Below are 26845 nucleotides of genomic sequence, written 5' to 3'. Positions count from 1 at the left end.
ACAGACTGACCAGGTGTCTCCAGGTTAAAGCTATGATCCTTTATGTCACTTTTTTAAATCCACTTCAATCAGTGTAGATAAAGGGGAGGAGACAGATTAAAGAAGGATTTTTAAGCCTCGAGACAACTGAGACATGGATTGTGTATCTGTGCTGTTGAGGGTGAATGGATAAGACAAAAGATTTAAGGTCTTTGAAGGGGTATGGTGCCGGGCGCAACGGTTTTGGATTTTTCACGCTCAACAGTTTGCTGTGTGTTTCAAGAATGGTCCACCAGCCAACTTGACAACTGTGGGAAGCTTTGGTGTCAACATGGGCCAACATCCCTGTGGAATGATCAACACCTTGTAGAGTCCATGCCCCAGCAAATTGAGGCTATTCTGAGGTCAAAAGGGTGCAACTCAATATTAGGAAATTGTTCCTAATGTTTAGCATACATTTAGGAAAGTAATGTCATAACTAGTATTTCTAAAGGAGTAAAAAACATTTACAGGTGGCTGGGTTAAGGTCAGTTGTGGCATGTTCAGGACATGGTACTAAATGAATGAAACCGCTGGTATCAACATTTCAGTGGCTTGTGTGTTTATCATCCACCTGCCAGACTGATTGATCAAAAAGCTCCCAGGCCCAGCAGCTGTCTCAAGCATCAAGGTCAGTGATTGGAAGGTCTCTTGCTGGGACTCTGTCTGGCTACCATTCTGTCCATGGAGGAAATGAGCTAAGCGGAAATGCAACTCCTTTAATGAAGGTTTGGTTTCCTACACAGAACAATGGAGAAATGTGTTTTCTGTCTGTATGAAGTGCTGTGACAAGCCCCCAGAGGTCAGCTATAGTTTCAACCTATAGATCTAGTACACATTTACAAGACATGGACAAACTGAGAAGAAAGGAACGATGTTGAGGGCATTTATTTTTCATCGACACATTAGTAACCTATTTGTTACAGAGTGAACATTGTTTTCTATATGTACAGCACCAATACACCCAATGGATAAAGTAGAGAGTTAACGAGCAGATGTGTTCCCTAAAAAAGGCCAGAATGGGATCATGTGCCAAAACAGAATATACAAATATTACAAAACATTGTGGTAAAGGGAGCAAGACATTTCAGAATGGCTACAATCCATAACAAAATCATCTGATTTCTCCACTCAGCATAGCTAACAAAATGTCAGGGAGGGGAAAAACAAAGGCATGCTCACCAAGGGCTGTACAGTGTTTTACGCAAGGAAAATTTGTGAACACCTGTTCCAAAAACTGTCTCTGGCAATTTGAGAAACAAGTGAGAAAGCTAAAAATGGATAAATCTACCAACCATTAAAAATCATTATAGGGTTGGTTGTACATGACACGTTTCTCAATCAATTCAACTTCATAGTATAATGATACTGGTCTTCATAGTTTCTCAACTGAAATGGCAAATACTCCTCAAAAGAAAGGTAGGGAATGCAGTTCCATTGAAGATCCAAAAACACATAACAGGTGAAAATTAATACAAAGAACAGAAGGGTAATTTAAGATGTGAGGAGAGTTTTTAAAATCAGGAAGTGTGTGATATAATGGAACTATTTACTATACCATAAAAGTGGCAGCAGTGATAATTTGTGCAGAAGTACAGGACATCTCAGATGTACTGTAGATACTGTATCCTTCTGGAAGTTCAGTCCAATCACAGAGACCCTTTTTTAAAAGCTATACCAACTGAAATACTCACCTTCTGAAGGCTCCATATTTGTGAGAAAGAATACAATTACACAAATCAGAGTACTTATTAAACATCATATCCAATGGTTCTTTGTGGTTCTTATCATACAAAAGTGCTTCAGAAAAATAAGACTGCACTTAGATTCTGATAAATACTGATTCAGACATTTTGTGTCCAATGTGTCCTGTGCACATTTACCTCAGAGTGAAAATAACCAAGTCAATTGAATGTCCTTCCCATCTGCTTTCCAATCAATAAGATGACTGACAAAATCACTACAAATGACACATGATAGTAAGTATGGAATGTGACCGACTTTGAAGTGATACAAAACACTGATATCAATACAGCCCAAAGTATCATTATGTGTAGAAGATGAGAACAATTTCCAAATGGAAGTCAAAAGTTGATCATTTTAGTTGTTTGGGGGTTCCAACTGAATAATAGTTGTACAAAAACAGAATTACAAGTAACCTTTGTTCAGTGTGTCCAGTCAAAGAAAAACTGTTCCCTACCTGGAAACAGTAAACCTTCCAGCTGTGGTTGCATCCTCGGTGGGCAGTTGTGGGAGTCTTTATTTGCTGGTGCCCATGTCGAGAGGCACTGGAGGGCACTGTGTTTTCAGTTAGCCTACTTGACGCGGTGGGGGTCAGGCATCCCGAATAGTATTAGCAGGGGGACTCCTGTAGAGGTACTTCCAGATAGCGTAGTAGTGCACGGCTGCAGCCAGCGCCACAAACACGTGCCAGATGGCATGGGCAAACGGGATGACCCCGTCCGACTTGAAGAAGATCACGCCCAGGCAATAGATGAGTCCCCCACAGGCCAACTCGTACAGTCCATCCGTGTTGTTCTGTGGAAAATTTGGGGAACAAAATCTAATGTAAAGGACTAGAATATTATTCTCCAAGGTTCAGCATATAGTACAGTAATACAAACCCTAAAAACCTTTGGAGTCTGAGTGAACTACCACAAGAAGTCCACAAGGGGGCATAAGAAGCTAAACAACAGATATTCTGCTGCTCATATAGCGCAGGGATATTCAACTCTTACCCTAGGTCCGGAGCCTGCTGGGTTTCTGTCCTACCTAATAATTAATTGTACACAGCTGGAGTCCCAGGTCTAAATCAGACCCTGATTAGAGGGAAATAATGAAAAAATGCAGTGGGACTGGCTTCAAGGTCCAGAGATTAGTTTGAGGGATATAGTGGTACACAAGTGAAGGGTGGTGATGGAGGCTGTGATCACTACACCTTGGTGATGGATGCTACTGATAATGTATAGTAAGTCACTAATACACACATTAACAAATTCATTAACTTGATGTTTTTGCAAGAACACCTGATGACGGTAGGCATTACAAAGGTGCAAAACGATAGAGCACCTTAGAACAACTCCACCACTATCTCCAGCACTATCCCCATTTCTAAGTTTTATAGAAAAAAATGAAGTGAAAAGTTCTACCCGATGACATCATCAAAAGTTGAACCATTTTAAAAACAGTGATTTTCAAACACTATGAGATTGATGGAGACGTGGGGAGCAAGAAAATACCTTCCCTTGGGCAAGAAACTCATTGCAGGTTTTGAAAATCACAGTTTTTCCCTTTTAAGCCTACCCTGTGATGTCGCAGAGAAGCATTTTTTAGGACCTTCTTATTTTAACCACAGATCACAGAAATGAGCTGTTTTCACATATGTAGACACTGGTTTGGTGGAATTGACAGATTCCAGATTTTCTAGGGCCATTTAAATTAAGTTATGTAAAATTGGTCATGTTTAATGCGTCTGCCAGATAGCTCAAAACAGAGTGTCAAAGCAAACAGTAAGCAGCAGATGCAAATGTTAGCAGCACTGCCACTACCGCTGTGAGTGTGGGTGGTGGCTGAGTAAGGAGATTACAGCAGAAAGTCAATATGTAAACTGAGTACGTTACCATTGATGTCACAACCAACGCAGGGAAAAAACCCATAGTCAAATAGAAGGCGAGCTCAACAACTTTATACCTAGAACAAAAAAAACACACAATAATCCATAAGACCTACTTTATCACCAGAAAAACTACAAAATTGAGAACAAAAGTGATGATGGTTAGCAGATATAACAATGGCCCTGTTCATCAGCTTCATTGTTATAGGATTCATTGAGACCGTAGTCTGTACATATCCAATTACTCCAATGAAGATTTAGTAAAATATATATATATATTTACATTGCAAAAAAGGCATCATTCAAATGCAGAAAGGTTATCATACTGACTTTTCGTGGTAGTTGAAGACGTATATTGTTCCTGCAGCAGCCATTAGCCATATAAACCAACGCATGTGAACTGCGAGTGGGCCAAGCTCACGAAGATTCAACCTGGCAGGAGAGAAAGATGATGTTCATTCCACACTTTAGCCTAGGGAAACATACCAACTACATGATCCTCATCACATACATGAGATAATTTAGAATTACTTGTGTAACCCCGGTTATATGAGAATACCAGTGACATGTGGCTCGAATTATCCAATCACACAGCGTCTGTTGAAGACAGACTGGTCGATTGGCGAATGAGGTGAGCCCCTCTTCTCCATAAAGGGAGCCACTCGCCAGCCAACTGGTCATTTTCAAGCATGCCTCTAGTCCTTGCGCTCTTGCGAACAGGGAAAAGCGGTGACACATCTCACTCATTCTCATAGAACCGGGGTTACACAAGTAACCCAACATTTTATTTCTAATACTTCTTTCGATGTGTCACTTATGGGATATGGTCAACTCCCATAACACAGACATGCTCTCTGAAGCCAGGGTAGCTCCAACAGCATCACCCCTCAGAGGCTCCGACACTGAGGGAGTATGCCCCACGAAGGTGCAGTGGCATCCAGTCGGTGAAAAACACAAACATATGAGGGGTGGCCCAACACGCTATAGCGCAAATCTCCCCTAAGAGATGCCTTAGACCAGTGCCCAAGAGGTAGCCATACCTCTAGTGGAATGAGCCCTTCCGGGCTGTAACCTTGCTATTATATTTTCCAATACAATAGCCTACACTATCTCAATATAGCCATTAATGATGTAGGGGGCCTTTGCAGGGAGGTGCCCCCCCAAAAACGCAGAGGTTGGCTGCCAGAGTGTGCAGCCTGCTTATTTGTTTTACAGGCATAGGGCAGACGGTAAAGCGGGTTAGAAAGAGAAGTATAACACCCGTCGAGGTCTGTGTGACAGGCGAGATAGCAGTCAACTGGACGTTTGGAGATCTTCCCTCGGTCCAAAAAAAGTCCTGCAATGAAGCATACGGAGCATTTAAGGAATGATCTGTGTAGGTTACACCACTTCTCCAAAAAACACATTGTCTGTTTCTCCAAACAATGGGCATGTATGTGGGGCACTGGCACTCTGGATTGTGAAAGATCTTGAGTGGCCAGCTTGTCGCATTCAGATTTATCCTCCCACGGGCTATGCTCAGAGGGTCACGGCTACTGGGTGAGGGTGCAAATCTTTCCGTACGTTAGGGTCCGTGGATCCCTTCATAACGGTGGCTACCAGGACTGGTTATAGAGCAGGAGAGTGGTCTCCGCTAACCAAGGTGCACCTGGTCATTGCGGGGGTCGAAGACCTGTTACCTTGCTCTGCTTAGAGTGGGGGTGTCAGGCCTAGGAGAGAGAAAAAGCATAGGGCATTACCCTTGAGAGGGTGTGCCGTTGCTTCCACCCCTAGTGGTGCCTAATCATAATTTAGGGGCGGGGTCTCCAAAAGACCATTATAGGGTTGACGCTTCTAACAGTGTCTTCTCGAGTCAGTCTGGATAGATGGGGAGGCCGGGTTCTCAGGGACTGGTTTAAAGTGCCAGCACGCGAGTGTCATGCTCACCCCGGGGCATAATAACCCCACTGGGGGGAGAGGCAAAGACTGTCCCAGTTAACTAGGATACCTCGTAATGTATCGAAGGCATATGAGCATGAATGTTTCTTGCAAAACCTGCTTGATCCTCTTGGACTGCAGGTGGCAATAGGTATGGCTATACCGTGTCCCGGAGCGGGGTTCTTTGCGCGAGAGAGACCGGCCAATGGAATGACTAACGGGGCAACCCGTGTAGCCAAAAGAAAGAAGGAAACATGCTGGTTACCCAGATCCTAATCCTAAGCAATAGATCAGCTACAGGTAACTGCCAAAATAAAGGAAACACTTGAGAAAATGAGGGATACAAAGTATATTGAAAGCAGGTGCTTCCACACAGGTGTGGTTCCTGAGTTAATTAAGCAATTAACATCCCATCATGCTCATGTATAAAAATGCCCAGTTGCCCATTAGTTCATTTTCTTTGAAAGAGGGGTCTAAAAGAAGCATAGGGGGTTATATGGGAGATTCTGGAGTGCCGCCTGAGACAGTGGTTTCCACCACCATCAAAGCCTCTCGTGGAAGAATTGTGTCGCATCCCTTCAATAGAATTCCAGACACTTGCAGAAACTATGCCAAGGCACATTGAAGCTGTTCTGGCAGCTCGTGGTGGCCCAACGCCCTATTAAGACCCTTTATGTTGGTGTTTCCTTTATTTTGGCAGTTGCCTGTATGTGTCTGGTCTGTTTTGGCCCTACCCCAGAAGGGAGGGTTAGAATGAGTGAAGATCTCCTCAGCCGCTCGTTCAGAAAGAAAAGGTGGAGCTGACCTAATCTCAGACTGCACAAACCAAGCGCAGGTAAGAACGGGACAAGGAAAAAACGCCAGAGCGCGTTGGACTTGGTGTACCAGATTGCTGTCTGGGGCTCCGGGGCCCAGCAAAGGTAACCATTTCCCCCCTCTTATTTTTGGAATATGGAATACTGTACTGACTGTCCTATAGATCAACAAAAATAGTTTTCTATCAATATAGCTAAGTTGCCCAAAAAAGACTGGTCCTTAAAGTGAACCCGGGAAACCTGATTTCCTGTTTGTCCCTATGAAAACAGAAAGGTGCAAGGTTTCTCCCCTGCCTTGCTCAGTTCGTGATGGCGCCTCCAGGTGGTAGTACCGAGGAGGTGCCCACATGAGCCTGTTTTTACTGTGTTGCTAGTGCAAAAGACAGTTAGAGTCAACAATGCCGTAAGGCAAGGACAAATAAGGATGCCATGGTATAATAGCAATCTGTCATCCAGCTCCGTACGTCAGAAGAGACCGGAGGGAGAACGGACATGCTAACTTTTTCATCCCTGGCTAAAACATGAGAAGGTGCCAAGCGGAGAGTCCAAGGGGGATGGCACTCGTGGTAAGAGTGCACATCCTCCATCTTCCCATGTGAGCAATGTCACGAAAATGCGCTGTTGCAAAAGGGAGTAGTGTATACATATTTGTATATATATATTTTTTTTTACAGTAGTGCCTCACCACTGTCACGTGAGGGGGAGGGACAGCTTACGTTAAACCTGAGAGAGAGGCCATAGGCTTTGCACACTATCCTCCACTGCCACTTAGGGCTGTGACCTAGTTTGACTGGCACTTCTTGCCAGGGGGGTTAGGAGGGGGGTTAGGAGGCCAGAACCTTGCTGAGGCCGCAGAAAAGGATTGTTTGGCTTCAGGTTTGCCTTGGTTCAAGGGCTTAGCCTGGGTTTTGGCAGTCTGCTGTGTCGCTGGGGTTTAGGGCCCCTAAGGCCAGCTTGCTGCCCTGTCCTTGCTGTGAAGCTAAGTCGAGTTGCAGTGACCAACGGGCTGCCAAAGGGCCTGGTTTGCGGGGCAGGCAGAAGTTGAAGGTTTCACCTTCTTCCATACACGTCGCACTTCTCCTGCATGGCGGCGACAGCGGGCCGAACAACTCCTTGGGTATCACAGGAGCATCCAGGAGGTCCACTTTTTCTTTGTCTGTCAAGCTGGATAAGCTTAGTCAAAGAGCCCATTCTCCCACCACCGCCAGACTCATAATATGACCACAGCCTTGGATGGCATTATGGGAGGCACAGAGGTTTAGATCTGTAGCCATACAGATCTCATCCCAAGAAACTGGATTCAGAGTACCTGAATCCAGTTGCTTCCCCCACATCCTCCTGTAACTCTGCCTGGTAGGCCAACAATAAAGAGGTCACGTTAAGATCTCAGATTTAAAGGTCCAAAGCTCTGTATGTCTTATGGAAAATGGAGGCAATAAAGTGATCCATCTTTCCAGGGAGGAAAGTGCCAGTAGTGCTAGCAGCACAGCGTGTGGGGTGGAGGTGGTCAGCCAGTGACGGCTCCACCTTGGGAGGGTTGCAAAACCCAGATCATACATGTCCTTGCTAGGGAACCCCGATTCAGGATGCTGCTGGTAAGGGGCTTATTCCATGAGCTCCTAGCCTCTCTGAGGCAGGCTGTCACTGTGGGAAGCAGTTTCTTAGCGGGGCCATACGGGATAGGAGTATTTTTCCAGAGCTGGCCAATTGATACAGAGACATCGGAACTTGAGCTACTACTAAGCTATATGGAATTATTTTAAAGAAGGTCATAACAAGGATTATTTTGCTATTTGATTTGGAATTTTTTAGTTATCAAAAAAATATATAAAAAAAAATAGTCCCCCCCACCAACTACGCACAATACCATTTACATTACATTTACATTTAAGTCATTTAGCAGACGCTCTTATCCAGAGCGACTTACAAATTGGTGCATTCACCTTATAATATCCAGTGGAACAACCACTTTACAATATTACTTTATCCTATCCCAGGTATTCCTTAAAGAGGTGGGGTTTCAGGGGTCTCCGGAAGGTGGTGATTGACTCCGCTGTCCTGCATACCCCATAATGACAAAGCAAAAACAAGTTTTCAGAAATGTTAGCAAATATATTAAAAATACAAAACTGAAATATAACATTTACGTAAGTATTCAGACCATGTACTCAGTACTTTGGCAGCGATTACAGCTTCGAGTCTTCTTGGGTATGATGATACAAGCTTGGCACACCTGTATTTGGGGAGTTTCTCCCATTCTTATCTGTAGAGCCTCTTAAGCTCTGTCAGGTTGGATGGGCTGCAGAACTATTTTCAGGTCTCTCCAGAGATGTTCGATCGGGTTCAAGTCCGGGCTCTGGCTGGGCCACTCAAGGACATTCGGAGCATTGTCCTGAAGCCACTCCTGCGTTGTCTTGGCTGTGTGCTTAGGGTCATTGTCCTGCTGGAAGGTGAACCTTTGCCCTTGTCTGAGGTCCTATCCTGCTCCAGAGCACTTTTCATCAAGGATCTCTCTGTACTTTGCTCCAATCATCTTTCCCTCGATCTTGACTAGTCTCCCAGTCCCTGGCGCTGAAAAACATCCCCACAGCATGATGCTGCCACCACCATGCTTCATCGTAGGGATGGTGCTAGGTTTCCTCCAGACATGACACTTGGCATTCAGGCCAAAGAGTTAAATTTTGGTTTCATCAGATGAGAGAATCTTAGTTCCCATGGTCTGAGTCCTTTACAGGCCTTTTGGCAAACTGTCATGTGCCTTTTACTGAGGAGTTGCTTCCGTCTGGCCACTCAACCATAAAGACCTAATTGGTGCAGAGATGGTTATCCTTCTGGAAGGTTGTCACATCTCCACACAGGAACTCTGGAGCTCTGTCAGAGTGACCATCGGGTTCTTGGTCACCTCCCTGACCAAGGCCCTTCTCCACCGATTGCTCAGTTTGGCTGGGAGGCCAGCTCTAGGAAGAGTCTCGGTGGACTCCAATCAAGTTGTAGAAACATCTCAAGGATGATCAATGGAAACAGGATACACCTGAGCTCAATTTCGAGTCTCATAGCAAAGTGTCTGAATACTTATGTAAATAAGGTATTGTTTTTTATACATTTGCAAGCATTTCTAAAAAACAGTTTTTGCTTTGTCATTTTTTTAAATGTAACTAGGCAAGTCAGTTAAGAACCTGGACGACGCTGGGCTAATTGTGTGCTGCCCTATGGGACTACCAATCATGGCCGGTTGTGATACCCTGGTTCGAATCCAGGCTGTATCTGTAGTGACGCCTCTAGCACTGAGATGCAGTGCCTTAGACTGCTGCGCCACTCAGGAGCCCATTATGGGGTATTGTGTGTAGCTTGATGAGGATTTGTATTTTATTTAATCAATTTTAGAATAAGGCTGTAACGTAACAAAATGTGGAAAAAGAGTGAACACTTTTCGAATGCACTGTATATACTACATGACCAAAAGTATGTGGACACCTGCTCGTCAAACATCTCATTTCAAAATCATGGGCATTAATATGGAGTTTGTCCACCTTTTACTGCTATAACAGCCTCCACTCTTCTGGGAATGATTTCCACTAGATGTTGGAACATTGCTGCGAGGACTTGCTTCCATTCAGCCACAAGAGCATTAGTGAGGTCGGGCACTGATGTTGGGTGATTAGGCCTGGCTCGCTGTCGGCGTTCCAATTCATCCCAAAGATGTTCAATGGGGCTGAGGTCAGGGCTCAAGTTCTTCAACACCAATCTCGACAAACCGTTTCTGTTTAGACGTTGCTTTGTGCACAGGGGCATTGTCATGCTGAAACAGGAAAGGGCCTTCCCCAAACTGTTGCCACAGAGTTGGGAGCACAGAATCTTCTAGAATGGCATTGTATGCTGTAGCGTTAAGATTTCCCTTCACTGGAACGAAGGGGCCCAGCCCGAACAATGAAAAACAGCCCCAGACCATTATTCTTCCTGCAACAAACTTTAAAGTTGTCACTATGCATTCACTATGCCATGGAAACCCATTTCATGAAGCTCCCAACAAACAGTTATTTTGCTGACATTGCTTCCAGTAGCAGTTTTGACTTTGGTAGCGAGTGTTAAACAACTAGACGTTTCCACGTCACAATAACAGCACTTACAGTTGCAATTCAGTAAAGCCATTCTACTGCCAATATTTGTCTATGGAGATTGCATGGCTGTGTGGTCGATTTTATACACCTGTCAGCAACGAGTGTGGCTGAAATTGCTAAATCCACAAATTTGAAGGGGTGTCTACATACTTTTGTATATATAATTTACTTCCATACATTTTCCCGAATGCTTCAGGTGACCTTCAGACGATTCTTGTGAGGCCTGTGGGCATCCTAGAGCAAAATAACCGACATGTACGTTAGATTAGTGTGTAGCCCAAACTGTTCGGACACTACAGACAGAAGTTGGCAGATCGGCAGTACCGACTTCAGACGAGTCTCAAGATGCTTGTGGAGGTCGTAGCCAATAATAGTTTGTAACCCAAACCGTTCGGACGCTACAGACGATTTTGTGAGAAGACCGATTTTCGGGATGTCTCATGGTCTGACAAACACTGCTCTAGCTCGGTCACCTTTCAACGCCGATGCGGAAGTGTTACATAGGCGGATGCTATGGCTTGATACGCATCCAATGCAAAAAAAAAAAAACATCTCTAGCTTAAACTGACAGATTTTATGAGTTTCTTTTTATTATGCTAATTCGATTTCCGCGGGGGTGAAGACATCAACATTAGGGAGTTAATACAAACGTGTAAAAGTAGATTTGAACCAGACAAGAGAGCTAGCAATAGTGCAGTGTTGCTGGTAGTAAGGCTGGTGTGGTTAGCATGCTTTGTAGTTTGCTAGCCAGTTTAGCTTAAGCATTGCGGCAGGAGCTAGACATTTGTTAGTGGTTAGTTAAAGCCTTACGGTGTGTGCTAACCTAGTTAGCCGACGCGAGGGCTAACCGAGTCTCGGTAGCCAGCCGTGTGGCACTACCTGAAAACCGGAGGCTGAACGAGTAGAAAGTGACTAATACTCGAAGCAAAAATGTTCATTTCGGTCAGTACGCAACACTATCGACAAGAGCTGAGGTTCTAAGTTCGGCAGCGTTAACCTCACGGTTCGCCTGAGAACAGTTCACTAGAAAGACAGGAATCTAGTTGTGCTGAGGAGAGCTTTTAATGAATGCGGTAACTTCCGCAAGGTAGAGGCGTGAATGACCAGTTGGCGGGCGAGTGGCTACCTTTATGAAGGAGAGGGGCTCACCTCATTCGTCACTCTGTCTCCAACATACGCTGTGTGATTGGATACTTCGAGCTTGCGATCCGCCCCTTAGGTGCATCCCATAAGTGACATATGGAAATTGGTATTAGAAATACAACTTACCATGGTGTGTAGGAGGCAGCGATGAAGAAATAGAACTTACCATGGTGTGTAGGAGGCAGCGATGAAGAAATAGAACTTACCATGGTGTGTAGGAGGCAGCGATGAAGAAATAGATGACCACTCTATCACACATATGAAAGCAGTGCTCCACAGACCTAGAATCAAGACCAAGCATTCAGTATTTCTCTCTTTGGCCTTTGATTGCGTCTGCCCACTCATACCTAGTATGCAATTAAAATTATTATGTGCTGGGTGCTGTATAATATAACTCAGGTAGTCAGACCGGTTGCTGTAATCGGTTGCTGGACTTTCATTTTTACCAACACATGGCTAACCTTTGTTTAACCAGCTAAACAGCTGCTCTTAGCGAAAATGAGTTTGGAGTTACCTTTCTAACTAATAGGCTATGAGTTTACACTTCCTCTTTCAATTATAATGTGGGGAGGTCAAAATAATCAAACAAATCTATTCATTTAAAAATGTTGATTACTTCTCCTTTCCATTCACCTGATAAGACATGTAAAATTTTATTTTTGCTAACTTATGATGGGGTCCCTGGGTCACCGTTTTGCCTGGGAGGGAGTCCCTTGGCAAGAAAAGGTTGAAGACCCCTGGTCTAGCGAACATTCCTCTGCCTCCTCACCTCATGTGGCTCTTCTTCCAGGTGATGATGTGGAACACTGTGGAGACCAGGAAGAGGGCACACAGGCCCATGCCGTACACCCAGGCTGTGATCTTCTCCCAGCGGTCATCTGAGAGCCGGTGCAGCAGGGCCATGCCCACAATGGCTGGTACGATGAGTAGCTGCAGGGTACAGACAAAGGGTGACAGATTAACATTACCAACTGTTGAAAACTATCCTTGTAACATACACTCAGTGTAGTCTACAATGATAGTGTTTTTGGTCAAATGCGTTTTCTCCATAACCCTATCAGCACCAGGTAGAATTCTGTCGATAGAATTAAGCATGGGAAAAAGAGCAATTGAGGTCTGACATTTGAAAACCTGTCTTTGTACAGTCGTGGCCAAAGGTTTTGAGAATAACACAAATATGAATTTTCAAAGTCTGCTGCCTCAGTTTGTATGATGGCAATTTGCATATACTCCAGAATGTTATGAAGAGTGATCAGATTAATTGCAAAGTCCCTCTTTGCCATGCAAATGAACTGAATCCCCCCAAAATATTTCTACTGCATTTCAGCCCTGCCACAAAAGGATCAGCTGACATGTCAATGATTCTCTCATTAACACAGGTGTGAGTGTTGAAGAGGACAAGGCTGGAGATCACTCTGTCATGCTGATTGAGTTCGAATAACAGACTGGAATCTTCAAAAGGAGGGTGGTGCTTGGAATCATTGTTCTTCCTCTGTCAATCACGGTTACCTGCAAGGAAACACGTGCCGTCATCATTGCTTTGCACAAAAAGGGCTTCACAGGCAAGGATATTGCTGCCAGTAAGATTGCACCTAAATCAACCATTTATCGGCTCATCAACAACTTCAAGGAGAGCGGTTCAATTGTTGTGAAGAAGGCTTCAGGGCGCCCAAGAAAGTCCAGCAAGCGCCAGGACCGTCTCCTAAAGTTGATTCAGCTACGGGATCGGTGCACCATCAGTGCAGAGCTTGCTCAGGAATGGCAGCAGGCAGGTGTGAGTGCATCTGCACGCACAGTGAGGCGAAGACTTTTGGAGGACGGCCTGGTGTCAAGAAGGGCAGCAAAGAAGCCACTTCTCTCCAGGAAAAACATCAGGGACAGACTGATATTCTGCAAAAGGTACAGGGATTGGACTGCTGAGGACTGGGGTAAAGTCATTGACTCTGATGAATCCTCTTTCCGATTGTTTGGGGCATCTGGAAAAAAGCTTGTCCGGAGAAGACAAGGTAAGAGTTACCATCAGTCCTGTGTCATGCCAACAGTAAAGCATCCTTAGACCATTCATGTGTGGGGTTGCTTCTCAGCCAAGGGAGTGGGCTCACTCACAATTTTGCCAAAGAAAACAGCCATGAATAAAAGAAATGGTACCAACACATCCTCCGAGAGCAACTTCTTCCAACCATCCAGGAACAGTTTGGTGACGAACAATGCCTTTTCCAGCATGATCGAGCACCTTGCCATAAGGCAAAAGTGATAACTAAGTGGCTCGGGGAACAAAACATCGATATTTTGGGATCATGGCCAGGAAACTCCCCAGACCTTAATCCCATTGAGAACTTGTGGTCAATCCTCAAGAGGCGGGTGGAAAAACAAAACCCCACAAATTCTGACAAACTCCAAGCATTGATTATGCAAGAATGGGCTGCCATCAGTCAGGATGTGGCCCAGAAGTTAATTGACAGCATGCCAGGGCAGATTGCAGAGGTCTTGAAAAAGACCAACACTGCAAATATTGACTCTTTGCATCAACTTCATGTAATTGTCAGTAAAAGCCTTTGACACTTATGAAATGCTTGTAATTATACTTCAGTATTCCATAGTAACATCTGACAAAAATATCTAAAGACACTGAAGCAGCAAACTTTGTGGAAATGAATGTGTCATTCCCAAAACCTTTGGCCACGACTGTACAGTAGGCCTACACTTAGAGGTGAACTCACCGCGTGAGTATAGCAGTTTGCAGCATGCTCATAACAGGTGGGCTGGTAGCGGCAGTTAGCAGAGGCCCGCCTGTTCATGAACCTGAAACATACAGCAACATGCAGCAAGTGTTAGTGGGGCAGGTAGTGGGCAGGACTAGGGGCTGTTACAATACTGGTGTTAGAGGTTATCCTGATTCAGGGCTGTTCCCACAATGTTTCTGGGTTGTTCATGCAACAGTATGCCATGCCAATTGAAGGAAACAGGAAAATAACACAAGAAGACAAGAAACTGACATACAGTACATCTCAAAGAAAAATAGCATATAACTAACACAAGAAGACATTCACATTTTAGTGATTGAACAATGAACAAAGAAAAAAAGAAAAGTTGTTTAGTTTCAGGTCATTTCCATGTAAAAGAACCCATCAGCACCAACCTGAAGTTTATAGGAGCATATAACATTTTGTTCCAAATGAAAGCTAAGAGTCTGTATTTAAAAAAAAAATTAAGACATAGATACATTTTTCAACCATTTTAAATGCTAAAAATGTGGAATATGCAAAGGCTTTGATTTCTGGTCACCGAGATGAAAGTAGAGTTCAGTACAGTAGAGCACATGAGTAGAGTACCATATAATGTAATATACTCTTCTGGACTGAACTATACTGTGCTGTATTGAACTATATACTCTACTGCACTATACTTTTATTTACTGTACTGTGATGTCCAAACTTGTGAAACATAGACATCTATGATTGGTAGAGATTTGGTCTGGTCTGGACCAACCACATTTGGTCAAGTATGGAGACAGAGCTCATTAGGGTTAAATATTACATTTTTCTACCTTTGCATAGGACACATCACCACGAAGAGAATGATATTCATAATTATACATTTCTGTATAGTACAGACCCATGATGTTAATCTGTTACAGTCCTTCTGTTACCGGGTATTGATCCACTTCACTTAGTGTAGTTCAATAACCAAAATAGATTTGTTCATACTCAAGGTGTCATATCATAGCTGACACCTAATTCTTAATGCAATCATCTTTGAATCTTAATTCGAAGTACTTACTCAATAGAGTTTTTGAAAAACGTGGTCACATAAAAAACGGAGGGAGATTGTACTGTCATACTGTTACCAAACTTTGCATCTGCACTGTTCCTCAAATAAGTATTTTGTAAAATGAACAGTGGCAATTGTTAAAACTATAATTTTGCATATAGGTGTATGTTTTTTTAAACTTTGCGATCAATCGTTTTTGTTTGCCACACATTTTAAAAGTGAGTCTCAGCGTCACCCTGATAACATGGAATTACCCTTCATCAAGGACATATACCCATTATTTACAAAGCCATGATTGGACAATTATGGCGACTTGTTTTACCGGATTCCATTTCCCTGTGCTATATCGCATTTCCTGGTGGGAAACATTGTACCTAGTAGGCTATAGTACTGCATGCTACAATAACCATGTTTCTGCTTCATTCATGGCTACAAACAAACAATCCATCTAAGAATAAGGCTCAGTAAATGCCAATAGCTAGGTTCACTTACGTTAACAAGACCACTTGCCTGAACAAATGAACGCCAGCTATCTATAGCTAAATTCATCATAATGCAAACATTGGAACACTGCCACATTTTCAGCTAACCCACCTTTGAAGGCTGTTCACTCTCTTCATATCAATGCCTTCACGCAAAACGAAGGGAGGAAATCACGAAGCAAGATTTAGCTAGCGAGCTACAGTCAAAAATAGGAAATCAGCAAGCTAGCCAAATGGGAAATTATAAAGCTAGCCAAAACAAGAGAAAGTGAAGGCCCAGCTAACGTCATCAACTAATCAGTCATCTGTACACATAATAAGATACCCCCAGTCCAAATCAATACATCAAGACACTATTTTAGCATTTCCCTTAATACCATTGTGCTGCAAATATAAACTAGCTTCAATCGATGACATTAATACAATCATTTAGCAAAGACATATCCTCCTGACACTTGTGTCCCCTTGTAGACACCGGCGTTGTTCCCTTTTTCACGATTGAATTGTATTTAGTTCATGCAAAGAGATTTTGACTGACGGATGCTTCAACCAATAATAGCACTAAAAGCGTAGGACATCATCTGACCAATCAAAGATCTGATGACAGTATGGGTAGCTGGAGGAGGTCTCAAAATCTGTCACACCATGATAGACAGATGTAACAGTAGTAGTTACTTTTGTTTTTCAACCAGCAACCCTGGGTTTCCACTAGTTACTACAACCCTAAAGTTAAAATGCTTTATCGGAAAAAAATTCATAAGAACCAAAAGTTGCTGTTTGGTCTTAAATTAAGGTTCGGGTTTAGGCATACGGTTAGAAGTGAGGTTAATGTTAGCGTTAGTTTTTAAATCAGATTTTAATTTCAAGAAGAGAAGTTGTATAAATTGCCGGGGTTTATGACCTTGTGGGTGTGGCAACTTGTGACGAAAACCTGAATGTGCATAACAAAAAAAATTGTATTCTGTTCAGAGTCCAATATCATGTCCTGTGTCATGAATGAATCATTTATTTTTCCAAATTCAGCCATTTAGTATTGACTTTTTATCTCAGTGTCAATAAACTTGAGCAAATAAACTGATATTACATCATAGGCCTGTTTCAACAGATGCATACTTGCATGCAAAGAGATTAGTTCACAGTGTTATCAGATGCAAATATGTCCCTATGGGTAATTGTGTTGTGCTGTGTGTGGACAGGACACAAAATAATGTGCTGCTAGCCTATGTTGAATTGCACATCAGCAAGGTATCTGATGAGCACTCTCTAACCCATAGAGTTACATAACAGTGACAGTAATGTAACTGGATCATTCAGGAACAGCATTAGATAACACAACACATAGCTGTTTACATAAGACTTTAAGTGCGATATGCAGGCTTAATGAGTTTCAGACTGACAAATGCCTGCAGTTTTTTTTGTCTTTGGGCTATTACAACCAGAGTGAAACATAAGCCCATACTGACTCAACTTCAACGCAGTGGCATTGCAAAATACCTTTCAGAACCATTAATAACCAGCACATTTATGCATGAGAAGATAACATTCCCAAATGTATCCATTTTAAATGTTTGCATTGGTAAACTCAGAATAAGATGTATAATCAACCCCTTAAAGAAAGATTTCACATGTTATATTTGGACAGACGGGTAAGCCTCTAAGTATGAATTAATCTCTCTGGTTTTATATGTTGTGATGCCAAAGGATTACAAAAGTAGCCCTAGCCTAATGTGTATTGTAGTTCATGAAAGTAAAATCCACTTTTTGCACAAGATCCTATCCCTAGGGTACACCATGCACCGGACAGTTCAAATGTGGTGGTTTATCCAGCCCAGGAGGAGCTCATGGTTTACGAGCTGTGGAAGTACAGCTGAGATGGTGGGTGGCAGGCAGGCAGGGTTTTTAAGAATGACATTAGCAGAGACAACGGGAGGATGCGAGCAGCCATATGTTAGGGTTTAGCGTTTCCTTGTTCTTGCTGGAAGGCTGCAGTTCCCCCATGGTGCCATGCTAACACCCCTAATGCGATACAGGACTGAGACATGGAGGTTGGCATTCTGTCATACAAACACAGGGTTTAGCAGCTCAGCATAGTGTCCCTGTGTTTGTAAATATGCTAGAAAACAGTGTTTAGCTCATTCTATTTCTGACACTGTTACATGTTAGAGGCACATGCAGAGTTCATCAGTTACACCACTCTGCTCACAGTCAATAACCTGAAGACCAATTTCATTTACTCCACTAGCCACAACGGCAGTGCAAGTGGAAGAGCTCATGTTACAGAGGAAGTGCGGTTAAAGGTCCCTCAGGTCAGGTATTATGTTAAGCATCAGACAAGAATCACCCTCTGTGTTACAATATGGCTACACATACTGTAAAGGCTGTGTGTGACCTATTTTCATTGATTGCTTTTAAACACGCAAAGCTTGCCGAACAAAGCCCTCTGCAAGGATGTAAAAGCTCTCTACACCATGTAGATCAACAGTACTAAACAATGTTCCATACTGCCCAACAGCAATGTACTGTACTGTACATGCACACAGCAGGCCATGCTGTTAATATGACATCTTTAGTGGCTACTGTAAGACAGACACTGGTGGGACTACCCACAGGATAACAGAGGCTTTGTGAAGACACGTGATGCCAGGGTTAAACAGCTCTGTAATTGGTTTACTGTTTCATGCTGGAATGCAGTACCTCTAAAAAAGGAAGACATGGGAATCCCAATACTGTGGATTACAATAGGCCGTAAACACCTCTAGGAAAAGCCACGGAATATTCCCATCCTCACATTTAGAATAACAACAACGCTAATTCTGTCTGACAAAGATGACAAGAAATGTAAAGGTGTGATATTCAGATGCTTGATGAATCAATGTTGTCAATGTGAAAAGGCTAAACATCTAAATACATAGCTGTGCCCTTCGAGGTTTCAGTAAAGAGATGGAAATAAAATGGCTGCTATTTGCAATTCATGGCATGGTGGATATATTAGTGTATGTTATAGCCATGCTGTCAATGCCCATTTCAATCAATAAATCAAACTGCTGTAAAGTAAGATAGAGCCTGTGTTGTGTCCCAGCCTCAACAGAGTTCAGAATTGATCTAGCAGCTAACAAGCTGAGTATGGCGTGTTTTTAACCTGTAAAGCACATTTCCCCCTGTAGCAAAGGATTACTGGTGTAGTGTCTGCATAGAGACATGACAGCCGGCCTGCACCCAGCTAATACATTGGTGCAACATTGATCTTCACTGTTGACAAAAATACTGCAAGCATTTTCAGATATTTAGAACATTTGAATGTATGTTCACATTAGACCTTAGGAGCCCCATTGTCCTGCAACATGTTGCCTTTTCTAAATGGTACAATTATTTGTTCCCATACAGTATATTCTTAGACGGGATTCCGTGGTATTCTATCTTAGTGGTAATTATTTTTACATCTTAATACTCAGCAGAACATGATCCTTTCAGATTGCTAGTTTCTCATCAGTTGGAATCTCTTGATTCCAGCTTTTGGGAAATACATTTTCCCAAGTAAATTTCTTCAAGAATATAAGTGTCTCTCTCTGTCAATAACTGATAAAGAGATGGTGTGATTCCCTAGGTGTTGATGTTGTTGTACTGTAATCTTCTGTTGGTACTGTAGGTGTTGATGCTGTTGTACTGTAATCTTCTGTTGGTACTGTAGGTGTTGATGCTGTTGTACTGTAATCTTCTGTTGGTACTGTAGGTGTTGATGCTGTTGTACTGTAATCTTCTGTTGGTACTGTAGGTGTTGATGCTGTTGTACTGTAATCTTCTGTTGGTACTGTAGGTGTTGATGCTGTTGTACTGTAATCTTCTGTTGGTACTGTAGGTGTTGATGTTGTTGTACTGTAATCTTCTGTTGGTACTGTAGGTGTTGATGTTGTTGTACTGTAATCTTCTGTTGGTACTGTAGGTGTTGATGTTGTTGTACTGTAATCTTCTGTTGGTACTGTAGGTGTTGATGTTGTTGTACTGTAATCTTCTGTTGGTACTGTAGGTGTTGATGCTGTTGTACTGTAATCTTCTGTTGGTACTGTAGGTGTTGATGTTGTTGTACTGTAATCTTCTGTTGGTACTGTAGGTGTTGATGTTGTTGTACTGTAATCTTCTGTTGGTACTGTAGGTGTTGATGTTGTTGTACTGTAATCTTCTGTTGGTACTGTAGGTGTTGATGTTGTTGTACTGTAATCTTCTGTTGGTACTGTAGGTGTTGATGCTGTTGTACTGTAATCTTCTGTTGGTACTGTAGGTGTTGATGTTGTTGTACTGTAATCTTCTGTTGGTACTGTAGGTGTTGATGCTGTTGTACTGTAATCTTCTGTTGGTACTGTAGGTGTTGATGTTGTTGTACTGTAATCTTCTGTTGGTACTGTAGGTGTTGATGCTGTTGTACTGTAATCTTCTGTTGGTACTGTAGGTGTTGATGTTGTTGTACTGTAATCTTCTGTTGGTACTGTAGGTGTTGATGCTGTTGTACTGTAATCTTCTGTTGGTACTGTAGGTGTTGATGCTGTTGTACTGTAATCTTCTGTTGGTACTGTAGGTGTTGATGTTGTTGTACTGTAATCTTCTGTTGGTACTGTAGGTGTTGATGCTGTTGTACTGTAATCTTCTGTTGGTACTGTAGGTGTTGATGTTGTTGTACTGTAATCTTCTGTTGGTACTGTAGGTGTTGATGCTGTTGTACTGTAATCTTCTGTTGGTACTGTAGGTGTTGATGCTGTTGTACTGTAATCTTCTGTTGGTACTGTAGGTGTTGATGTTGCTGTACTGTAATCTTCTGTTGGTACTGTAGGTGTTGATGCTGTTGTACTGTAATCTTCTGTTGGTACTGTAGGTGTTGATGTTGTTGTACTGTAATCTTCTGTTGGTACTGTAGGTGTTGATGCTGTTGTACTGTAATCTTCTGTTGGTACTGTAGGTGTTGATGCTGTTGTACTGTAATCTTCTGTTGGTACTGTAGGTGTTGATGCTGTTGTACTGTAATCTTCTGTTGGTACTGTAGGTGTTGATGTTGTTGTACTGTAATCTTCTGTTGGTACTGTAGGTGTTGATGCTGTTGTACTGTAATCTTCTGTTGGTACTGTAGGTGTTGATGCTGTTGTACTGTAATCTTCTGTTGGTACTGTAGGTGTTGATGCTGTTGTACTGTAATCTTCTGTTGGTACTGTAGGTGTTGATGTTGTTGTACTGTAATCTTCTGTTGGTACTGTAGGTGTTGATGCTGTTGTACTGTAATCTTCTGTTGGTACTGTAGGTGTTGATGTTGTTGTACTGTAATCTTCTGTTGGTACTGTAGGTGTTGATGTTGTTGTACTGTAATCTTCTGTTGGTACTGTAGGTGTTGATGCTGTTGTACTGTAATCTTCTGTTGGTACTGTAGGTGTTGATGTTGTTGTACTGTAATCTTCTGTTGGTACTGTAGGTGTTGATGCTGTTGTACTGTAATCTTCTGTTGGTACTGTAGGTGTTGATGTTGTTGTACTGTAATCTTCTGTTGGTACTGTAGGTGTTGATGCTGTTGTACTGTAATCTTCTGTTGGTACTGTAGGTGTTGATGTTGTTGTACTGTAATCTTCTGTTGGTACTGTAGGTGTTGATGCTGTTGTACTGTAATCTTCTGTTGGTACTGTAGGTGTTGATGCTGTTGTACTGTAATCTTCTGTTGGTACTGTAGGTGTTGATGCTGTTGTACTGTAATCTTCTGTTGGTACTGTAGGTGTTGATGTTGTTGTACTGTAATCTTCTGTTGGTACTGTAGGTGTTGATGTTGTTGTACTGTAATCTTCTGTTGGTACTGTAGGTGTTGATGTTGTTGTACTGTAATCTTCTGTTGGTACTGTAGGTGTTGATGTTGTTGTACTGTAATCTTCTGTTGGTACTGTAGGTGTTGATGCTGTTGTACTGTAATCTTCTGTTGGTACTGTAGGTGTTTATGTTGCTGTACTGTAATCTTCTGTTGGTACTGTAGGTGTTTATGTTGCTGTACTGTAATCTTCTGTTGGTACTGTAGGTGTTGATGCTGTTGTACTGTAATCTTCTGTTGGTACTGTAGGTGTTGATGCTGTTGTACTGTAATCTTCTGTTGGTACTGTAGGTGTTGATGCTGTTGTACTGTAATCTTCTGTTGGTACTGTAGGTGTTTATGTTGCTGTACTGTAATCTTCTGTTGGTACTGTAGGTGTTGATGTTGTTGTACTGTAATCTTCTGTTGGTACTGTAGGTGTTGATGTTGTTGTACTGTAATCTTCTGTTGGTACTGTAGGTGTTGATGTTGTTGTACTGTAATCTTCTGTTGGTACTGTAGGTGTTGATGCTGTTGTACTGTAATCTTCTGTTGGTACTGTAGGTGTTGATGCTGTTGTACTGTAATCTTCTGTTGGTACTGTAGGTGTTGATGTTGTTGTACTGTAATCTTCTGTTGGTACTGTAGGTGTTGATGCTGTTGTACTGTAATCTTCTGTTGGTACTGTAGGTGTTGATGTTGTTGTACTGTAATCTTCTGTTGGTACTGTAGGTGTTGATGCTGTTGTACTGTAATCTTCTGTTGGTACTGTAGGTGTTGATGTTGTTGTACTGTAATCTTCTGTTGGTACTGTAGGTGTTGATGTTGTTGTACTGTAATCTTCTGTTGGTACTGTAGGTGTTGATGTTGTTGTACTGTAATCTTCTGTTGGTACTGTAGGTGTTGATGCTGTTGTACTGTAATCTTCTGTTGGTACTGTAGGTGTTGATGTTGTTGTACTGTAATCTTCTGTTGGTACTGTAGGTGTTGATGCTGTTGTACTGTAATCTTCTGTTGGTACTGTAGGTGTTGATGCTGTTGTACTGTAATCTTCTGTTGGTACTGTAGGTGTTGATGTTGTTGTACTGTAATCTTCTGTTGGTACTGTAGGTGTTGATGCTGTTGTACTGTAATCTTCTGTTGGTACTGTAGGTGTTGATGTTGTTGTACTGTAATCTTCTGTTGGTACTGTAGGTGTTGATGTTGTTGTACTGTAATCTTCTGTTGGTACTGTAGGTGTTGATGTTGTTGTACTGTAATCTTCTGTTGGTACTGTAGGTGTTGATGTTGTTGTACTGTAATCTTCTGTTGGTACTGTAGGTGTTTATGTTGCTGTACTGTAATCTTCTGTTGGTACTGTAGGTGTTGATGTTGATGTTGTACTGTAATCAAGCTATTGGAGCTGCTTTGCCAGGTGTGTCAGCTCAGGGCAAGATGCATACATGTAGCATTTGTAAGTATAAGGACTAAAACAGCTTAATTTGTTTATGCTCCAGGTAAGACGGCATAGGCAAAGTTATTTCGGTGTGTACAGGTGCTAGTTTTGGCAGTGACTACTACGGGTTTCCGTCACACCTTCGAGTGAATGTATGATTACTGGCGTTTAATTATATTACATGCAAGGGCTTAATTCAGTTTATAGCCTCAGCTTGCACTCTCTTTTAGAGATCCTAATTCAAGCAGATTGACACAATATACTGTAGTCGTTCAATGGAGTCTGTGATGGCCTAGTGAATTTCGGGAGGGGAATGTATGGTCACGACAATTCATACCTGCGAGTCCTCATGAGGTCTGCATTGTGGATGCCTTCTCCCCTTTCAGCATTAGGACAACATAACAAAAGACAGACCCTCTCTAGCGTCTCATATACCTATAACACAGATGCCAAATGGAAACACTGCCAGTCAGAATAAAAGAGGAAACACATTGGAATCAGACAACATCAAGTCAAGGAATCTGTGCATAGATTTGGCTATTTAGTGAATCATATACTGCACATTAGGCAAAGTCAGGACTCAGGACCTACAGTAACAGCCCTGCGTCACATCAATAAATATCTATGGGACTTTGCTCGTTTCACGTGTACACTGCAGAGCTGCACTACATTATGACTGGTGTGGGGCTAGGGAATACAATGTTCCCATCGTATCTGTGTCACGAGAGATACAGGTTTATCCGGGCAATGCATGGTGTGCTCTCTGTATCACCAACAAGGGAAGTGCCCTGGGCAGTCTGGACCCTACAGTCAGGAAATAGCCATGCGTGTGCTGCGGACACCTTTATCAGTATTAGATACTGCAGCTCTTTATTGGAACAGTCCATGTAATATTTACATGCACTGATAGGATTCAGCAATTATCAAAGTAAAACACTATTTAGAAAGTATGTTTATTTTTGCTTGATGATAGGAGTAGTCTGTATCAAGCGTCTGTAGTTTCATTATTCATAAGGGAACATTTGTACAGGAAGCTACTACTCATACAGGGAAATTATACAAAACAATAAGCACTTCAGAAAATGTACACGGTATGCAATATTGATTGATTGATGTGTTACTCTGACCATTTGTATCTTCAATACAGCTTAACAGTTAACTGTATATAAACCGTTACATAGCATTTGTTAGTGTATTTATTTACATGTATCAACTTGTGTTGGCTGAATCAAATCACATGTCTTCACCTCAAAGGGTTAGCAGGTACACATCTGAAATGGGCTCCATAAATAACCTGTTTCTCATGGTGGGTGGGAGAGCGATTAAAGAAGCAAGTCTCAAAATAGCAGAATAATCTGGGCCTCACAGGTCATGACCATGGTTGGACAGCACTTGGCTGAACTGTGGTTGGTTACTTCATAGAGACTCAACACTGTCAAGTTATGTAATTGGCTAATGGCTACCTTAGTTTGCCCAACATTTCCTCGTATTGTTTATAGGCAATCTCCTAATCTGAAAATGCCAGGGCACACTTTGTAATACACTCGTCCTGAGTCCTGATTGAAATAGGGCAACAAGTCTGTCATCGATGAAAACATTACACTAGCAGAGCATCATACAAATGTCTGTCAAGTAACATTTGACAAAGTAGTGAAGCAAGATGACAATGAACGCTCACTGAGAGGGGACAGACCTGTCTCTCTTTAAAAATGAAAAATGATAACTGGTAATACTTTGTATCAAATTTAAACACTGAGGCATTCTGTGATGTAATAAATAGTTGAGCTACGTGCAAAGATAAGGTTTGAAAACTGCAACCATTTTCCAGTCAATTGCATTTCCCTTTCATGTCGTGTAACACAAACCACTGTTAATAGTACAGCTCCTGAATTCCATGTTGATTATCAGTTGTGACATTTCTTCTTTTAGAACAGGCTGTAGGCTTCTGTGATCCACCAGAGCTTTCTAAAAGACGGATTTCATGTGCATCAACACTGCACACACATGCCTCTCTCTTACCGTCTCAGACTGGTCTTCTGCAGGTCCAATCCTAGCATTGTCCTGGCCACCAGGGAAAAATACAGTCTAAAAAATAAATGTGGAAACAGATTTAAAAAAACATATATGTACAAAAGTTTATCCCGCTGCGATTATTCCAATAGGTGGTGGACTGAGTTATTCAGCACCGCAGTAGTCCTTCTAGAATCTAGACCATGGTGCTCTTCTTCTCCCTGAAGTCTGGACTGGGCTGAGGCTCATATGAGGTGACCATATTGGTCTGGTCCCAGCGTTGATGTTGTGGAGAAGGGGTGGTCTGCTGCATTACCACCAGTCTGATGGGGGATTGGGTAGGCACAGGGTCCGGCGCGTACTCCTTGGTTGGATCCTTGCCCCGGCAGTCATACATTATACAAGATATCAGGAACACCAGAAGCAAGATAACATAGCTGGCGATAAGGATGCAGAGGTTCAAAGTGACAGGATCAATCTCCGAGAAGTTTTCCTTAAAGCCCATGGTAGCTGCCTCATACTGTGTGGCCCACAGGCCAAGAAGAAACAGCTGGTGGATGGGACGGAGAATGGAAGACGGCCTTCAGTGGAGCTGGAATCACTAAACTAGCAAGTGACAGCAGGGCTTTCTCTCTATCCTCGTCAATCTATCCTTGTCAATTCTCTCTCTCTCTCTCTCTCTCTCTCTCTCTCTCTCAGATCACAGTGGATATGTGGCTTTGTGGTAAAAATACTTTAATCCATGCCATTCCTCCAACCTTGAATTTCTGTGATCAATGATTAAAGCTGCTCTGTTTAATAACTTAAGCCTCAGTTGTAATTTCAACAACTGAATCCCGTATAGGATTCTGCCCTTTTAAAAAGGCCATTTTTGAAAGCCTGTGTTATATCACCAGAATCTGTTTATCAAGGGCATATTAATGTCGAAACAGCACGGATTTAGAGAATTAACAGAAAAAGCACGGTGGGGACAGACAGTCTGTCGTTAGTATGAACGTGTGTATGACGCATTTACGAGTACTGTGTTCTGTGTGTCGGTCTCTGTGTGTGTGTTGTGTGTGTATGTGTGAATGTGTGTGTGTGTAATCTTAATCTTGATTGTGAGTGGGGATTGAGAGAGGGAGCCATCTGGCTAAATAGAGACCCGAGAAAGCGACTTAAAAAGCTACTCAGATGTGAAAGAGGGGTCTTTGACTTTCATATTTTCAATGTTAAATATCAATGCAGGCATATTTATTGTGGTAAATATGTGTGATCAGTACTCTTCTGTTCACTGTGTGTAGCAGAGGATTGACACAGTCGTTGTAGGCTGCCGCAGCAGAGATATCAGAGGGCGGATTAACGGAATTGAAAGCGTTCCTATGAGGTCAATAATCTGTGCTGACGCATGTCAATTAAGGCAGTGCCATTTTTCATTTTCAAATACACATGCTCTGTGGAAGAGAACTTCCACCACAAGGACATTTCTTTACCATATATATTTACTGATATATTTTTACTGAGTGAAGCTAATGTTGTTCCTGTGGTATGGTTTTCATCCTTTTGCTTTCAAGCGAGAGGGTTAGATGAGCAGCAGAGGGCAGTCATCGTTGTCAATATGAGCTGTGCAGTAGGAACAGCACCATCTATAGGATGATAATCTGAACTTTGACCCAGACTGCCATCACACACACACACACACACACACACACACACACACACACACACACAC

The 26845-nt window shown here is 42.4% G+C and overlaps 1 protein-coding gene across 3 annotated transcripts; it reads right to left on the bottom strand.

Annotated features, from left to right (window-relative positions):
• Positions 1-890: 890 nt before the first annotated feature.
• Positions 891-25740, bottom strand: mmd (monocyte to macrophage differentiation-associated). Of its 3 annotated transcripts, XM_045714256.1 has the most exons (8): positions 25144-25740; positions 23462-23559; positions 14345-14426; positions 12394-12554; positions 11831-11905; positions 3962-4063; positions 3639-3708; positions 891-2556 (listed from the first exon to the last, which is right to left on the bottom strand). In XM_045714256.1, the coding sequence occupies exons 2-8, from the start codon at positions 23473-23475 to the stop codon at positions 2353-2355; spliced, it is 708 nt and encodes a 235-aa protein (XP_045570212.1). In that variant the 5' UTR covers positions 23476-23559; positions 25144-25740; the 3' UTR covers positions 891-2352.
• Positions 25741-26845: the final 1105 nt, after the last annotated feature.

This window comes from Salmo salar, chromosome ssa03 (genome assembly GCF_905237065.1).
Source record: "Salmo salar chromosome ssa03, Ssal_v3.1, whole genome shotgun sequence".
Taxonomy (NCBI): domain Eukaryota; kingdom Metazoa; phylum Chordata; class Actinopteri; order Salmoniformes; family Salmonidae; genus Salmo; species Salmo salar.
Note: the sequence above shows the minus strand (reverse complement) of the source record. Positions and strands in the feature narration are given on the sequence as shown.

Excerpts from the sequence above, each read along its gene's own strand:
- mmd (XM_045714255.1), bottom strand. The coding sequence starts at position 25,181 with ATGCTAGGATTGGACCTGCAGAAGACCAGTCTGAGACG. Across the intron at positions 11,906-12,393 it reads TGGAAGAAGAGCCACATGAG|GTCTGTGGAGCACTGCTTTC; the intron begins GTGAGGAGGCAG and ends TCTTGATTCTAG. Across the intron at positions 3,709-3,961 it reads GTCTTCAACTACCACGAAAA|GTATAAAGTTGTTGAGCTCG; the intron begins GTCAGTATGATA and ends TTTTTGTTCTAG.